The sequence below is a fragment of the Callithrix jacchus genome, chromosome 4 (assembly GCF_049354715.1).
Source record: "Callithrix jacchus isolate 240 chromosome 4, calJac240_pri, whole genome shotgun sequence".
In the NCBI taxonomy this organism is placed as follows: domain Eukaryota; kingdom Metazoa; phylum Chordata; class Mammalia; order Primates; family Cebidae; genus Callithrix; species Callithrix jacchus.
This window is the reverse complement of record NC_133505.1, coordinates 173674490-173693220: the sequence shown is the minus strand read 5'-3', so window position 1 is coordinate 173693220 and position 18731 is coordinate 173674490. Positions and strand designations below refer to the sequence as shown.

General features: G+C 41.7%; 1 protein-coding gene across 11 annotated transcripts in view; it reads right to left on the bottom strand.

Annotated features, from left to right (window-relative positions):
• Positions 1-692: 692 nt before the first annotated feature.
• The window catches only part of CEP43 (centrosomal protein 43), a 41487-nt gene continuing 23448 nt past the window's right edge, over positions 693-18731 (bottom strand). For 4 of the 11 annotated variants that reach the window (XM_035297141.3, XM_035297143.3, XM_017971538.4 and 1 more), the window contains 5 exons: positions 16711-16823; positions 15885-15953; positions 10084-10123; positions 8758-8854; positions 693-3199 (listed from right to left, as the gene is read on the bottom strand). In XM_035297141.3, coding sequence (XP_035153032.1) covers positions 3125-3199; positions 8758-8854; positions 10084-10123; positions 15885-15953; positions 16711-16823 — 394 coding nt within the window. In that variant the 3' untranslated portion in view covers positions 693-3124. Of the gene's footprint in view, positions 3200-8757; positions 8855-10083; positions 10124-14085; positions 16075-16710; positions 16824-18731 lie in introns of all 11 variants that reach the window. The other 7 variants (XR_013534683.1, XR_013534685.1, XM_078370465.1 and 4 more) reach the window with 4 other exon arrangements.

Below are 18731 nucleotides of genomic sequence, written 5' to 3'. Positions count from 1 at the left end.
TCCAGCTGAGCCTGGTGGGTGGGTCAACTTCACAGGACGGCCTTTTCCTGAACCTCCTGCAGACTTCAATCTAGGGGCCTCGCCAGGTTTAGGGTTAAGGACAGCTGTCCCCCCAAATTTTGTAGACTGTCCCAGCTGCCTAGTCAGAAACCACATTCTCCAGGCCCCATGTCAGTGCTCAAGTCTGTTTACAGCCCCATACATATTGAGCACATACTAGGGGACAAAAGCAGTGCCAGGTATAGAGTAGTTTAAAAGAACATCCCTGTTCTCACAGAACTCATAAGTAATGGAAAAAAAAAAGCAAGTCCATTTCAGAGTATGCTGAGATTAATAAAATAGGTAAATGCAAGTGGTGGGGCAGGGACAGGAAGGACAATGGACATCTCCCTTAGATCTGGAAGCTTCTTTGAACATGAGACCAAAACAAACCAGCTTCCTACAGTTCTTGGGGAAGGACATTCAGACAAGGAGGGGCAAATACATCTTGAGACAGGAAGGGCTTTGGCAGGCTCAGGTGCAGAGGCTGTGCAGCAGTGGGCTGAACCCCCAGCTCTGGCGCATGGGCAGGAGAGGGGAGAGGGGAGGGGAGGGAGAGCTGGAGGCAAGTGTGGGGCAGGGACTAATGACAGCATCTATACAACCGCCCACTAGTTGTCATCCATGCTGAAGTATAAAAGCACAACTGAGTATCGACAGAGAGAAAAATGATTTTTATTCATTTGTAGTTATCAATAAAAGACCTAGCATTTTTAAAAGTCCACTGTAAAACACAGGTTACCATAAAAATGTACTTCATGGGTTAGTATTTCAGTATTTATTTAACAGAAAACATGCGTCACATGCAAAACCTGTCACTTCACATCTTCAATTTTAATAAGCTGATAATACCTAATCAAAAAGTACATGTGAAAACAAAGCTTTTTCATAGTTGAACTTTTAAATCATTAAAAATTATTCAATAAGATGTATGTAGTGTTGGCCGGGTGCGGTGGTTCACACCTGTATTCCCAGCACTTCGAGAGGTTGAGGCAAGTGGATCACGAGATCAGGACTTCAAGAGCAGCCTGACCAACATGGTGAAACCCCATCTCTACTAAAAATACAAAAGTTAGCTGGGTGTGGTAACACATGCCTGTAATCCCAGCTACTTGGGAGGCTGAGGCAGGAGAATCACTTGAACCTGGGAGGCAGAGGCTGCAGTGAGCAGAGATCACACCACTGCACTCCAGCCTGGGCGACAGAGTGACACTGTCTCCAAAAAAAAAAAAAAAAAAGATGTAGTGCTAACAAAAAAGTTTCATATTTGGCATTTTTCTCTTAAAATTTTCTCCCAAATATTTAAAGGGCTGACTCTCTGGGTAACAAAAGTGACATTATTTCAGTTGCTACGGTTTGTTCAACAGTTTCATAAATTTAAAAAGCCACATCCTGTTATGCTTTCAAATCATTTCACTGAAACCTAGCTCCTATCAAATAATATTAAAAATAAATCACACATGTGATCCAGATTCCAGAGGCCAGAACACAACTACCGCGCTTTCAGAAAGTGACTGTTTTCAGAAGTGCATTTTGTAATACGCACACTGGGAGTACTGCAACAAGATCACATCTGCACATGGTGCTGTTTACTCACTAAGACATGAAGAACCTGAAGGCGACTGAGATGGCAGCTCACAGGCAGAGGGCAGAAATGCACTGGCTTCCAGGCTGCCCAGCCCTTTATGTCCTACTTCCTCTTGATGTTTACAGCTCAGTTTCACTTACATTTTAAAAAGCCAGATTCTGTAACCCAGGCTTAATCCTTACGTTTTCATTTCCTCTACATTTCAGAGCCCAAGAAGTATTTCTGCAACATTTAGGCTAATATGAAATGAGAAACCGGCATTAGACAGGTCATGCAGTCTGCTTATTTTCCAAGTTGAACGAATTCTGTCTCATTTGCTCCTTTTACTAATAAAGGTAACTTTTAGTATAAAGCCATAATTTAACTGAAATTACAAAGTACAAAAGCAGCGCAATCCTATCTTTACTTATATATAAATATGCATGCATCACCTTCTACTGTTTTTTTCTGCTGCACATTTCAAAATACTTTCGTATTATAAACATCTGTGACCTACATCATAGAAGTAATGCTTTAATCGTATAAATGAGACTGCGGACATTCTATTATTGGCTCTATTTTTAAGGGCTACAATGAAATTATGTACAGTATACAAAGCTTGTCAAACTGAACATGGTCTTAGGCCATTACTACTATTTCATTCCAATTTGGATTTTAATACAATTAACTTACAGATCTGAAATAAAAGCACTGCTTAATGGTTTCAGATGCATTTTGGTACTGAATATGTTTCAAGGAATCTTTACAAATAATAAATTATAATGAAGAGAACTTGCAACTAAAGCTGCTTACGTGGACAACAGGAGGAATGGCGATTGCAAATGTTATCTGTTATTGACAATTCTAAGAATTAAAACTCATAATCACTTCTAGATTTTTAAAACAAGCAAAACTAAATAGCACACACAAGAGTACTTTAATATAACCTTAATGGTCTAACAAACCTTCCAAATGGAAGGAAATACAAAATAAAGTTGACACATCAAATTTAACTTATACTAATGTACTTCAGTATTATAACTTTATCAAGTCATTTTGCCAACTATGTGTAGAACCACCTAATATTAAAATATACTATGGTGGGTAAGCTCTGATTCCAGAGGGCTAAAGCCAAGGTTTTCAAAGATCACAGGTACCAGCAGCCACATACACAAAGGGTCGTGTGATCCTACGGCTTCACTGACACCTTTCATCAGGCTCTTAACACTGGTGTTTTCATGGGTTCCCCCGACTGTAATGAAACTGAGTGTAGATAATCAATTTCCATTAAGAAATATACAGTTAAATTAAGAATATTAAATCTTCCACACATGGGCTCAAATAGGAAGTATTTTGTTTAGTAAAATGAAAAGTTACTTTTAAAAAATATCTGCAGTCTTTTTGAAACGCAAGGCACCAACAGAGAGCAGACATTCCAGCAGAGTGATTGTCTGGAGAAAAAAAGGGAACTGATCAGTCCTTTGTCCTTCGTTAATTAGAATACTTCCTTCTTCATGTCTATGCCACATCTTCCAGATAATCTGCAACATCACTGAGCTGGGATACAGTCAGGTCTTGTGTGAGGTCATCAAGCTTTGTTGTTCAAAACAAGGAAAAGAATTAGTGTCAGAATGTGAGTAGAGTCTTAAGTTATTTTAAAAATCAAAACCACAATGAGATACCACCTTACTGCTGCAAGAATGGCCATAATCAAAAAACAGAAAAATAATATCAATGTTGGTGAAAAGGAAACATTGTTAGTCTTGGTGGGAATGTACAACCACTATGAAAAACAGTGTAGAGATTCCTTAAAGAATTAGAAGTAGACCTACTGTATGACCCACCAATCCCACTACTGGGGCTCTACTACCCAGAGGAAAATGTCATTATATGAAAAAGACACTGGCACACGCATGTTGACAGCGGCACAATTCACAACTGCAAAACCATGGAACCAGCCCAAATGCCCATCAGTCAACAAGTGGATAAAAAATTGTGGCACATACATACCATTGAATACTACCCAACCAGAAAAAGGAACAAAATAGGCCAGACACAGTGGCTCACGTCTGCAATCCCAGCACTTTGGGAAGCTGAAGCGGGCGGATCACCTGAGGTCAAGAGTTCAAGACCAGCCTGGCCATCATGGTAAAACCCCGTCTCTACAAAAATTAGCCAGGCACGATGGTGGGTGCCTGTAATCCCAGCTACTCGGGAGGCTGAGGAGGGAGAATGTGGGAGAATTGCTTGAACCTGGGGGGCAAAGGTTGCAGTCAGTCTAAATCACACCACTGCATTCCAGCCTGGGCAACAGAGCGAGACTTCATCTCAAAAGAAAAAAAAGGGAACAAAATAATGGTATTTACAGTAACCTGGATGAAACTAACTGGAGGTCATTATTCTAAGTGAAGTAATTCAGGAATGGAAAGCTGAACATATTTTCTCATTTATAAGCAGGAGCTAAGTTATGACATAAGAATGATACAATGAACTTTGGGTACTCTGGGGAACGAGTGGGAGGAGGGTGAGGGTTAAAAGGCTACAAATTGGGCTCAGTGTATACTGCTCAGGTGATGGGTGCATCAAAATCTCACTAATCACCACTACAGAACTTATTCACCAACCAAACACCACCTGTTCCCCCAAAACCTATGGAAATAAGAATCAAAAATTTAAAAAACTGCTGCTGTAATTAAAATATTACTTTGTACTTCATGAACCACCTCATATTTAAACCTGTATTGAGAAGTGATTTGCCTAAAATCACGCCTAATAAGTTAGCAAAATCTTTTGAGTTCAATATTTTACACTGACTACTCTCAAGTATTTCAAGGGAAAATTAAAAATAAAACACAACTTAGACATTATTCCAATTTAATCTCAGAAACTAATGAAAAATTGTACTAAACCTCTTTACTTGAGCACAGTCTCAATGTGTAATTCTGTCTACAGTATCACTCTATGAATTGCTAACTCTAAAACCAAAATTTACCCGTGTTAAATTCACTAAAATTCATTAAATGTGTAATATCCTCATTTGAAAACTACCCCTTCCTGTTTTCCTATGATGGCACAGAACATTAGTTTATAACATCTGACTCAACATCGTGTGACACACTTTATTAACTTTATTAACACTGTGCCACCTGAAGCCAGATCACGAGTCCTTTTGGATGCTGAAGTGAAACAGAAGGGCAGACAGGACAGCCCATGGAGTCTCAGACTCGCAGCCCTGGGTTCAAGAAGTGTTGGAAGAAATGGCTGATTTTTATTTCTGTTTAAACTACTTATAAACTAGAAAGTTAGCCTATTAGCCAAACTGTACATACTCATTTGTATAAACAACTTATGATGATGGAGAAAGGAACTATGAATAGATATTTAAGCATAATGCAGGCTGATAAAACATTATTTCTTAAGTAAGGAAAAAAACCATGGGTGAAGATACAGCCTGCAGAATATAGAACATACAGCTGGGCAGGTCCCCCTGACATGTCAGCTGAGGGAGGACAGAACCCAACCTTCCCAGCCCCACCTAGACTCATCGCTGTGGCGGCAGACCAGGGGACAGCCACAGCCACACTCTTAGGCATCATCTATGGCTATCTTCTCCATACAATGGCAAAGTGGAGTAATGACGGCCTGCAAAGCCTCAAATACTGGCCTTTTAGAGAGCAAGTGTGCCCATACCTGGGCTAGATAATAACACACAAGAGTGGGAACATCTTGTAGAGATGCAACAGTTCCATCCTGACACACTATGAGATGCTCTTATTTGTCTGTTCATCTGCCCCCCACATATCCTCCCATTTTATTAATCTTTGGATATCCAAAAATTTAAGTTATAAGCAAAATCCTTTTCAACAAATAAGTCCTTGCCCTTCCTCTTGGTCCAGATGTAGTCTTGCTGTAAAATGATCTCACAAAGAAAATTATTAGAAAATCTTAATTACATTTCTTACGCATTCAATTCAAACCCAGTTTACACAAAAACTGAAAAGTCAGAAAAGCTTGAAGACAGATTGTAAAACAGACTTTAATACCTTGGAACTGTATTTTCTCCTCCCATCATTAAAGAGTGAAATCAGTGAGGTATTCCATTTTGTTTACAAAGTAATTGAGTGCTGTATTACTATAAATGCTAAACTACAGACAAGAGTGAACAGAGGAAAAATCACGGATTGAAAAGAATCTTAATCTAGATAATTCAGTTATCGGAGTCATTCATTTAGTTTTGCTTTAAGGCAAAGAAAAAAACACATAACAACCAGAAACTTCCAAGAAGAGGAGCTTCATTTAAAGTAGTTACCAAGAAAGAAAACTGAATGAACAAAAGCTAACTAGAAATAAATGGCTATTTAATAAAGGCTTTTGGTTGGACATGGTGACTCAAGCCTGTAATCTCAGCACTTTGAGAGGCCAAAGCGGGATCACATGAGGCCAGGAGTTTGAGACTAGCCTGGCTAATGTGGTAAAACCCCACCTGTACTAAAAATACAAAAAATAGTTAGGTGTGGTGGTACACGTCTGTAGTCCTAGCTACTCGAAAGGCTAAGGTAGGAGAACTGCTTGAACCCAGGAGGCAGAGGCTGCAGGGAACCAAGATCCAGCCATTGCACCCCAGCCTGGGCAACATAGCAAGACTCTGTCTAAAAAGAAAACAAAAAAAAAGAAAACAAAGACTTTCATGCCTCATTAGTTTTAAAATTAGAATTCAAAGTGGCCATCTTAGTTCAAAACTATAAGAAGAGATTCTATGTCACAAAATAAAAATATCTAAAAGGTACATTTTGAGCCTTGAAAAGGAAACCAAGGATCCCTGTGATAGCAAGCTTCATACAAATCAACATAAACTTTTTGTAAGATTCCGAAAAGCTTTATGAAGTGTTAATGTTCACATTTGCTGAATTAGATTGCTGTGCATTACCAGAAACCTGGGATGCACACTGATGTTCTGTCCCTTAACACGTGGCCCTCTTCCTCCAACATCTACGTCTTTGCTTGTGCTGGCTCCTGTGCAGACTGCCTTCCCCGGAGCCTCTGCTCCTGGTTCATCCTCTGTCATTTCTGGGTCAAAGTCATCTTCTAACAACTCTGCTCCTCCTAACTGTCTGTCACTTCACACAGCGCCCTCCAGGGGAGTCCCTGGAATCAGGGCTGCACTGACATGTCCCAGGATCACCCTTCTGTTCTCATGGCACTTACCATGCTCCTCCTCAGCCCTTGCAGAACCAAGTCAGAGTCATCTTTCAAAATCCAGTCAAATCTTAGTTCCTGCTTCTGAGTTTTCATAGCCCATGAATGACTGGCCTTGTATGGCACTTGTCACTTTCTTTCTTGATTTTCATGTTTGTGTACATGGCTTTTCTCTCCCTGGTCCTGCCTACATTTGAGGGGAGCAGTCCATATCTGTGCCTATGACAGAAATGCCTATTGTGACTACAATCAATAATGGCATTAGATACCATTTACTGAACGCCTACTCTGCTAAGCACTGACCGTATGTGCTTTACACGCTCATCTCTAATATTTTCACAACCACCATCTTTCTTGCAAAACAGATGAGAGACCCAAGGCCCCAAAAGTTAAATAACTTGGCCAAATTTGTAAGTAGTATGTAGCAGCTCCAGGACTCAAATCCAGATGTGATGAACGTACAGCACCTGGCCATCCCACTGAGCTGTCTCCTTTCTCACACCCATATCCCCAGCCTTGTGCTTTATAAATAGTAGGGGCTTAATGGACACTGGTTTTGGTCACCTTAGCTAAAAGGTGACCAAATTCTCTGCTGTATTCTTACTGAAAAGAATACAAATGCTTTTGTGGTCCCCAGGTGCCCACTATCAATTCTCTGCATAGAAGCCATTAGAAAACGCTTGGTGATGAAGTACACTGACCACCAAAATCCATTCTATGTAAAAGGCTGCTAATAAATGGCACAATTATCTAAACTGATGCTTTTAAGTGAAAATTCCTAGGAACATGCTGTCCCAAACCCAGTAAGTAGGACCAGTGAGCCATCCAAGGCCCCCAATGGCAGAGCGATGCCTACACCTCCCCTTCGACTCACATCATTTCACAAGTCCTAGCTTAACAGTCATCTACTTGAGTCCTCTACCTCACATTGAAAGAATCTTTCTATAGTTTCTTTGGTATAACTTTAAAACAACATTTTTCAGGCCTCTTCAGGATGATGCAGGGTGAAAAGAAAAAGACAAATTTATAATCAGAGCATTATAATACATCAGGAATTAAAAAAGTGCTTTACAGGTTATCATTTAACCTTCAAGAGTCTATTACATAGACAGCAGTGCTTCCATCTTACAAGTAAAGAAACTGAGGGTCAAAGGGTAAAGCGTAGCTAAGAAAACACATGAAAGAGTAAGAATGCAGACATGGCTGTTGCTGACTTAGATTGTGTGGCTGCACTGTAAACACTACCTCTCTCAAAGGCCTTCTCTCTGTGGGATGACCACAACACTTGGAGAATCCCACCTCGTTCTGGAAAGCAAGTCCCCTCCCAGCCATGGCAACCTCCAGCCTGACTGTTAGACTCGTCTGACGTGGGGACAGCTTGATGCGTGTGCTGACAGACAACCCCGCGACACTACAATTCACCATATAAGGATCTTCTGTTCTCTGCCCACATAAAAAGGTCAAGTTTGGATCTCAAATACAGACTCTAACTTTATGGACAGCGGTCTTGTCTCCTGTGGTTTTCTAGTCCAGCCTGGCTTGCAGGTTCAGATGTTACAACTGGCCAAGATGACCATACTCTCTACACCCAGGCTCAGCTTCATGCTGTGATCACAGTCCCCTATTCTGACTTTTATCTATGACACCAGGTGGTCAATTCTCACTAGGCCTGATCCACCGTGACCACTCTTAATCCACAACAATCCCAGTGCCCCAGGAATAATCCTCAGGCATTTCAGCAGTGAGACTGAGGTACCAAATGAAGTGACAACCAAAACCAATCTTACACATTCATCGAAGACATTCTTTATAAACTTGAGCCAGGTCTCTGTCACGACTTTTCACAATTTGAAACTGTTTTTCTACTAATTAGTATAAATTTTTGAAGCTTTATGGTAAATCAACAAATAGGTTAAAAAAAAAAGGCACTGTATGGAAAATGCAGAATACTATACCTTTTCACTGGTATTGATGTCGTCTATTTCCACAGAAAGGTCTTCCTCAATCTCCTCACCAATACTTATCTCACTTTTCTCTGAGCGATGGCTGGTACTAATTTTAGGAGGGGGGGAAAAAGTAAGAACTCTGAGAATAAACATTTCAAGACATTAATTACCATTCTTTAAACATTCAGATATTTCTTTTAATCCTTTAAGCAAAATATAATATTAACTATAATTAATTTCATACATATTGTCTCATTTGACCCTTAAAATACCATAGGAAGGGGCAGCAGTCAAGTCAATGTCAAAGATGAGGAGATGAAGGTTCAAAGTGGTGACTTTAGTGACAAGAACAAGAAAGAAACAAACCCAGATTCTTACAATTTCATCTACTACATCATGCTCTCTCTCAAAAACTGTATGCTACATTATAAAAAATAAATACAGACTCCCAGTTGTAAAGATAACCTGTCAACTAAATAAAATTCTCAGGTATCCAATTTAAAATTTCAAATCACACCCACAAGAAACATTACTCTACATTACTAGCCAACACACATATACGTATTATCTTTCTATATATAAGAAAGGCATTGACTGGGCACGGTGGCTCTCACCTGCAATCCCAGCACTTTGGGAGGCCCAGGTGGGTGGATCACTTGAGGTCAGGAGTTCAAGACCAGCCTGGCCAATATGGCGAAACCCTGTCTCTACTAAAAATACAAAAATTAGCCAAGCATATCGGCACACACCTATAATCCTAGCTACATAGGAGTCTGAGGCAGGAGAATCACTTGAACCCAGGAGGAGGTTGCAGTAAGCCGAGAACGCACCACTGCACTCCAGCGTGGGTGACAGAGTGAGACTCCCTCTCAAAGAAAAAAAAAGAATGGGAATCTCAGTAGGCCAGACCACGTATCGGGAAATGTAATCTGAATCCAAAAACTAATTTGAGAGCGTAATTATTTTAAGTCTAATGGAGACAATTCCCACCACAAAAAAGTATGGAAGGAAGAGAAAATAAGCACTTATGACATGACAACTGAACTGCTTCTAAATGACTTCTCAGTTAATTCTTCAATGTTTCTTTTCATCTTATTCTTACCAAGTTTCCTGAACATAATGTGACTGACTATATTCTAATGTAAAATCAAAAACATGCTCCAAAGTCAAATATTTAATTTTGGATTAACTATCTTTTCTTCTCCTTCAATCAGTATGAACAACAGAATCAAATACACCAAAATAAGCACCAAATGTAATTTTGTCTTGTCTGTGTTTCGGAAATTGTTTACAAATATGTATACATTTATATATTTGCCCAATAGTTTTTCTTACCTGTTAAAATCATCAACATAGTCATCGTCTTCTCCAGCCCCTAAGTTTAAGAAAACATGTTATATCTAACACACATCACGACTTATTTACAAGTGAACACACATTTCCTTAAAAAAAGTTAATCATATTGCATCATTTAAAAAGTTTCAAAGATCAGAAATAACATTTTTACCAGATATAATATGAAGGCAAATGATAAAATGAAATATCTAAGAAATAATAAACTGTTACAAGTGACTATAAAATGTGGGTAACACCTCACCTTTATTCCAGGTACTCTAAGGCAATTAACATAGGACATACTCACCATTAGTAAGGTCCTTTGACTTAACAGCATATAGCAAGTCATCATGAACCCCCTACCCCTCTAGGTACCAGAGGAACTACTGAGAGTTTCAACATGTGAATTTTTTTGTCATGAAAGTTAAAAATGCTCATGAAGTGCGAAGAGGCCACGGAGCACAGCAAGTAACGGCACCTTCCGTCAGACAGAGCTGGGCTCAGGCCTCGGATCTGCCACTAAACATCTCTGCGACCTGGGAACATGAGGTGCCCTTTCTTGGCCATGTCCTCTGCTCTGACAAATGGTCAAACCCACACCAATCCCAGTTAACACAAGGATTCAGGTACATGATGTGCCTAACAGAGACTTTGGTCCACAGTAAGATCTTAATAAATGGCAACTCAATGAAGGAGGGATGGTGATTAGTGAGGCAGTGTTAGCAGTTTCTCAAAGTGTACCATGAACCTCTGACAGAGTGGGCACCTTCAGATCAACTTAAGGCTATAAATGACAAATCTGCAAATCAGCAGCCCTTGCCTCCACGGACTCCTGAGGCTAGATGAGGAAAAAGGGCTGCTGGTCTCAAAACCGACTTGGAGGCACATGAGAGTCGACTTAAAATGTGAATGGATGGCCTATGAAAGACAAGGATTATGTCCCACCACAGGCAGAAGATGCGGATCATGAAGAGAAGACCTGGCATGACGGAATGCCGTTCAAAGGCTCTGAATTCTCCCTTAAATAAGGCTGGATTGTCCCTAAACTGGTCAGACTGCTGAGGGGATTCAAGTTCTGTCCAGACAGTTAGACAAGGCAAATCCTGTGATTAATTTATCAAGCAGGTGAGTGATGACTAGGTCCCCTAGAGGTACAGCAATTACTAAGATGGTATCTCTGATCTCAAGGAGCAAATGCTCTAGTGAAGAGAAACAGTGGAACAAACTAAACACTGCTAGTGCAATTAGGAAGAACTCCAAGGTAGCCGCTGAGAGGAAACCTAGGTTGCAGAGGTACAAATTATTGGGGACAGTGTGTTCCAAGAAGAGGAAACATGTGGAAAGCCCTGAGGTGGGGGAGGGTGTGGTGGTCTGAAAACCCACCAGTGCAGCCCAGAGCAGTGAGGCACGTCTGTAATCCAGCTACTTGGGAGGCCAAGGCAGGAGGATCACCTGCACCCAAGAGTTCGAGACCAGCCTGGGCAACATTGTAAGACTCCCCCAAAATTAATTTTTTTATTTTTGTAATTTTTAATTTTTAAATTTTTAAAATACCATCTCAAAAATATAAATAAATCAAACCACCAGCATGTACGCCATACAACCATAAAACAATGAATTTGGGGGACCTAATGGGTGGAGGGAGAAAAAAGGAGTGGCCATCAGAGGAGCTGGCAGAAGCCAGATTACTAGGGCTTGGTTGGTGGCAATAAGGCTCTTAGCCTGAATACAGAGGGAAGCTCGTCTGGGGTGGCTTGGGGTAAGACAAGAGTGAAAAGGTCCAGGGAAGCACTATCTCACTTCTGTTTTCCCAGAGATAATCTCACCACCGCCAGATATGTGTTCACAGGAGGCAAGAATCAAAGTAAGGAAAGCCGAAGCTGTCAGAAAGTCCAGGCCAGATATAACAGGGATAAGGGCTGGGGTCAAGGCAGGTGTCCTACAGATTAGACAGACAGGTGGATGATACTGGGTGGGGGGTAATATCAGCAAATGAAGAAAACATGAATCCCTGTTATTGGTACAGCCAAACCTTGCCTGTAATGAATCGGAAATCCCTGACCATAAGCAGTCAGGAGTCGTTCCCAGGTTCCTCTCCTCTCGAGAATAAAGAGCCTGTCTCCACTGTAGCCTCACAGGTTAAAGGGCTGCACGTGCTTGACAGAAAGCAGGCACTGTCAGGGCCGAGAAGGAGAGGTGGAATCCAATTAAACTACCATGTAGGTGGCTGGTCTGCAAGTGCTACATAAAACCAGCAGTGGCAGCTACTAAAACGTCAGCCTTCAAGGACCCATCGTGGTGCTACTCTGTGTGAACGCCAGTGAGGAGAGCAGAGATGGAAACTGAGCTAAGACAGAGAGGACAGCTATGGCTGGAATGTGGATTTAGAGGAAGCTAACTGTATTCCCCACCTTCCAGCATTTGTAGCCAATAAAAAACATAAGATGTTTACTGAATAGTGTGCTATAACACATTAGATTCTGACTTCTTACGCATTGTATAGTATTACAATAGTTGACACCGGTATCCAAACAATTAACAGAATATATATAGGTTGAGCATCCCAAATTCAAAAATTTGAAATCCAAACTTGAACAAAATGGAAAACTTTATCAGTGCCAACATGATGCTCAAAGAAGCTGTTCATTGGAGCATTCTGGATTTTCAGATTTTTGGATTTGGGTGCTCATCTGGTAAGAATAATGCAAACATTTCAAAATCCAAAAAAATCCAGACTCTGAAACACTACTGGTCCCAAGCATTTGCATCAAGGGATACTCAATCTGTACGACATTACTTTAAGGGTCAGCAAATTCTGGCCCTCTGGCCAAGGATTCTGGTTTTCCTCATTTTTTGACAGTCTCTCCTCCCCATCCCATCCCCTCTGCCTTATCTCCCCTTACCCCAGTCATTTTTGGCCCAGACTTCCCAGCAACCTTATGCTTTCCTTACTTTCATTCTTGCCTCTGGCTGATGCCCTGCTTTTGTTCAGCCTGTGAACTAAGAATGGCTTCTACATTTTTTAAAGATTGTTAAAAAAACAAAGACTTTGTGAGAGACAGTACATGTCATCCGCAAAGCCCAAAATATAGACCATTTGGCCCTTTATAGAAAAGGCTTATCAACTCTTGCTTCAAATATGCAAAGTACCTATTTATTTTATTTTTGAGACGGAGTCTTGCTCTGTCGCTCAGGCTGCAGTGCAGTGGCATGATCTCCCTCAGTTCAAGTGCCTCTCCTACCTCAGCCTTCCGAGTAGCCAGGATTACAGGCTCGTGCCACCACACCCTGCTAATTTTTTTTGTATTTTTAGTAGAGACGGGTTTCACCGTGTTAGCCAGGATGGTCTAGATCTCCTGACCTCATGATCCGCCCGCCTCGGCCTCCCAAAGGCCTCCCTGGGATTACAGGCATGAGCCACCGTGTCTGGCCACAAAATACCTATTCATAAACACTCCATTTGGGCACCTTTAATTAATATTTGTCTGCCAAAATAAAACAGATTGTGCGCTAAAGCTTTCTTTGTAGATGATTTCTTTGGAACTCAGAATGTATTTTCCCATTGAAATGATTATTTAAATCCTGTCTAAGTAACAGACAGACAGTAAAACACAGTGGTAAGGGCTCCGTGGGGATGCATCAGGACTCTAAAAGCAGCACGACCATGGGCAAGTTATTTAACCTAGGTTCTTCATCTGTAGAAATGGAGATAATAATAAAACCTACCTCATAGGCTATGAATTAAATAAAATAATTCCTTGGTACAGTGTAAAGCATTTATCACTAACATCATTATTATCCTAAGGTAGTCTAACATCTGTCTATATATTACTCAAAACACCTAGAGGACTGTATATTTAAAATGTAAAAAACCCAAATAGAAAACAACATTGTTGCAATATCAATCAAACATTCCACAAAACAAAGTAAAACTTTATTTCTACTGAATCCTAATGCCTAGCTAAATGACAAACATTCAGCTAGTAAACTGGTAGTTCTCACCTGCATAACTATCCAAATTCCAATCTGAAGTATACCTAAGTCCCAAGAAAAAGTGAAGGAGCACACCACCTTCCTGCCTGTACCCAGCACCTCTGCAGCGAGAGCGATCACCTTCCCTCCTAAGGATGAGAATTCTTAGCAGCTCCGCCTCAGAAGCTGGTGGGAAAACCTTCGCTTTGGTCAGAGAATAGAGCAGTCAGAGTGAAATGCTCAAAGGTTTGGCATCAAAGTGAAACACCACAAAAGAGAAAAAAACAGAACACGACGGGGACAGTGCAGCCGTCAGAATGCAGAGGTTGGAGTAAAGTCTCTGGAGGCAGTTAGCCATTGGTGTCAAGTGGAAAACAACATCTAATGGCAACCAGAACTCCCGCTGACAGGAAAAGCACAAGGGAAGGAGAGGGGGCAGGCCCATCTAGCTGGCCCGCCAGCCAGCAACCAGGGGACACAGAGCACAGGGTGGCATAATCAGCAAGTCAGCTGTTACCAGGACTCCAGGGCACTGTGTGGAACAAGAATCCAGGCAACTCAGGGGACATTTATTCTTCTGCAAATGCGGGAACAAAGTAACACAAAAGGGAAACTAACATTGACTAGGCACCTATCATGCCAGGCATTGTACCTTAATTTACATATGAAAAGGTATTTAAATCCTATTTGCTCTTTAAAACTAGGCAGATGTTATTAGTTCCACTTAACAGATGAGGAAATAGCAGTTTAGTTTACCTCCCTATGCTACCCCATCAATCAGTGCCACATCTGAGATGTTACTGCTACCCAACTCCAAGCCCAAGTTCTTTGCACTAACCAGAATGTCTCTCGTGAAGAGGGAAGGGTATTCTTGGTGCTGCCCCTCAGACAGGCCTGAGTTCTAAAAGCACATGGGGACACAGCTTTCTTTTTCCCCCAACCTGCTTGGGCAGCTGTGTTCCAATGCTTCCATGTCTAAGTGACTAAAGACCAGGAAGCGATCCCACCACATCCACAGAGAGCATAGGAAGTGGCCACTGAGAGCCTGGCTACACCATTTCCTTCAGGTCAGTGCCTGAGTTTGCCAAAAGTATGCCTGTTACCCTGCTACGGTCTTGCAACAGGAGACAGCACGGTTTGAGAACTGTGCTCTCAACATATGGCCCAGGGCTTGGTAATGTTCACACTGACACTCTTACCTCCATAAGAACGAATGTACTTACACGGCAGTCTCACCAACTTCTGCTCCATTGAACAGAACTGAACACATTTCACAATTTTTCTTTCAATAAGTCTTGTTTCCCCATTAGACTGAATTCTCTGAGGCCTGGACCATGTACTACTAGCATCTAGCAAACGGCTCTGCCTCTGCACAAGTTTTTCTCAGTCTGAAATTGAACAGAAATATCTTCCCTTCTCTTGTATACATCTACTTAACCATCAAGCCTCTGTACAGACATCACTTCCTCTAAGAGGTCTTCCCCGAATGTCAAGACTGGGCCAAGGTAACCTACTTGCCATTTCTATACCCATATATACTGACCCTTTTACACTCAAAATATCTGCAGATACCTGTTCAGTGTCCATATTCCTGACCAGAATTTAAACTCCATGAAGACAGAGGTTCATGAGGACATGATGGCTGTTGCTGGGGTCATCTCTGGCATAGGGCATAATCCTGAACATATGAAAGCCACCCAAACACCTGCTGAATGAACAGCAGCAGGAAGGTGCTCGGTGGAGGCAGACTGAGTCACTTCTTCTACAACCTTACCTTAAAAATAATTACTTTAAAACAATCAACACAAAAAAACTGGAAATCTAGTTACCTAATCCAAGGGATCCAATTTTATCACTGATCAATTTCAGATCTTTCAAAACTATATTCCCCCCTTTACCTGTGAACAGGAGAAGATATTATTAGAGTGACTCTTAGAATACAACAGTCTCTAAACCACATTAATTTTTGTTGTTGTTCAATATGGAGCTTCTTTATGACAGGTGCATAATAACCTAAAACTAAAGAAAAAATAAACTAAGATTAATGAATGCTTAAATTATGCATTACAACTCCTTTGAGATGGAATCTTGCTCTGTCACCCCAGGCTGGAGTGCAATGGTACGGTCTCAACTCACTGCAACCTCCGCCTTCTGGGTTCAAGCAATTCTCCCACCTCAGCCTCTCGAGTAGCTGGGACTACAGCTGTGTGTCACCGCACCCGGCTAATTTTTGTATTTTTAGTAGAGACTATGTTGGCCAGGCTGGTCTCAAACTGCTGACCTCATGATCCGTCCGCCTCGGCCTCCCAAAGTGCTGGGATTACAAGCATGAGCCACCATGCCCGGCCACAACCCTTTTAAAACCATAAACAATACTACTTTATTGGAACACAACCACCAAAAAAATGTTTTTGCCTAATTATAAGACATCACTTTCCTTAAGAAGCTCCATTAGGTATGAATTCAGACTACAATTAATTATTTTCATCAATTTTATTTTCCCTTTAAACTTCTAAATTTTTCTTCAATTCAACTGCTATTTCATATACTAAAGTGACATCCTCACTGGTTAGTCCTTCATTGTCAAGGTCCTCTAAATGCTTAATTAGAGAAATAATATCCTGAGTAATCACGCCCACATCTTTGGGCACTTACTCTCAGAGTCTTTTAAGGAAGGGGTTCCCACCAGGGAGCTGAGTCCACTTTTTAAGGGGGGTGCATCTGAGAGCGAGGCCAGGCTTCCTGCTTGTTTCCTCGGTTCATTCCTCCTAGCAGGAAACAAGTGACAGTGAAATAGTGCTCTGATGTTCTGCCACTAAACACTTTCATTCTGCCACTAAAACAAAAGCAACTTACGGCTGGAAATCAAGAATACACACTTTACAGATTCAAAACCATAAAGTATACCAAGGATATACCAAGTATGCCAAACTTTACGGTTTACCAAAGTACAGATCAACCACAATCAACACAGCCAGTGTGTAAGAAATCAGCTCACCTCTCTTTAGAATCCTCTTCACTGTGATTTTTCTCAAAAGCCCTTTCCATCACCCAGACATGCAACCAAGGGACAATACAGGAGTTTACTAGCAAATAAGTGCCACCTCTCTGATTAAATATCATTTACAGAAACCACAAACTGCCATGCTGATGAACTCCCCTTAAAGTCATGACTACTAACCTCAAGAGGACCTTTAATTCTGCCCAATAACCCTGCAGGTTTCCACAGTCTCTTCTTGCCTTACTTTCTTATAGAATGATTTCACACTTTCTCCACTCTCCTCCAATCTCTAACCTCCATCCTCCATCCTCACTCAACTATGAACTCAGATGAGAGCCTGCACAGGTGCTACCGTCATATCCACCCCCTGCCTGCAACGGGACACACACGCTCTACTTTTCTAGCAAACACAAGCCCCTACATGGGATTTATTGCTGCACAGCCCTCCATGAGTTCTTCTCTTACTCCCTTACATCATTAATTCTTCCACCTTTAAAGCTGAACAGCTCTCCTCAGCATATGAGCTGTTATTTCTCCCACTTAAAAGACGTTTTTAACCCTACATCCTGCCCCTCCAGCCACCATCCTGGTCCTCTGCATACTTTTACAACGCATCAGAAAACTACCTGCCATCTACAATCCTTTCCTCTCTGTCTTGAATGCACTCTAATTTTTTAACCTGCCTCGCACCTTCATTCCAACAAAACTAACTCTGTCAAGGTCGTCACCGACCTCCAGATGGCTAAATCCAATGGCTTCATACAGCTGCTCTTCCCTACTACCTCCTCCAAAGATACCACTTTCCTGGTTCTGTGTCCTCTGGCCTCAAGGTGCACAGGACCTGCTTCCTTGGTGATCCTCTGCCGTCTCCACACCCAACATTATCTACAAACTGATGACTCCTAATTTACATCTCCAGCCTAGATCTCTCCATCAATCCCAATTCATATACTCAATAGCCTTCTTCGGATTTCCACCAGCAATCTTCTCTAACTCAGCACAGCGACAGGGAGTGCCAGGCTGTCATGCCACCTGTCTGTGCATCTGCTCTTGCTCTTTCCACTCTTTATCTAACGTGTTTCCAACCTTCGAGTTATGCAGGCTAAAAACCATGGTATCACTCTGGCTACTACTTTTTTCTCTAGCACTTACTGGCAAATCCTTTCCCATCTAAACTCAAAATACTTCCAAAACCCACCTATTTCTCCCACCGCTTCTATCACTTCTCACCTGAATAATCATTAATGGCCTCCTACCTGGAAACCCCAAGTCCAACCCTGCCTAGCAACCTCAGGTTCTGTAATGTATGCTGGTTCAAGATCCCCAGGGTTTCCAGTCTCAAAGGAAAGCCGTCCAGCCCTCTCATCTCTGAGTCCACCTCATCGGATCCCATTCTCGCTCTCTCTGCTACACCCATACTCACCTCCCTGCTGTCTGCTGTTTCCTCTCCCCAGAGCTCTATCAACCCATGGCAACTCCCTTAACTCCTCTACCTCTTTGCTCACAGGACACCTCCAAGTGAGGCCCCCTCCGATTTGGACAGCTGACACACACCTGCCCTGACCACACACTTGGGCTCCCATCATTGCTCTGCTCTCGTCACCCCATACACCACAGCGTAACTCTCACTGCCTGTCTGACTCCATCACCAGAGCATGAGCTTCCTGAGGGTAGG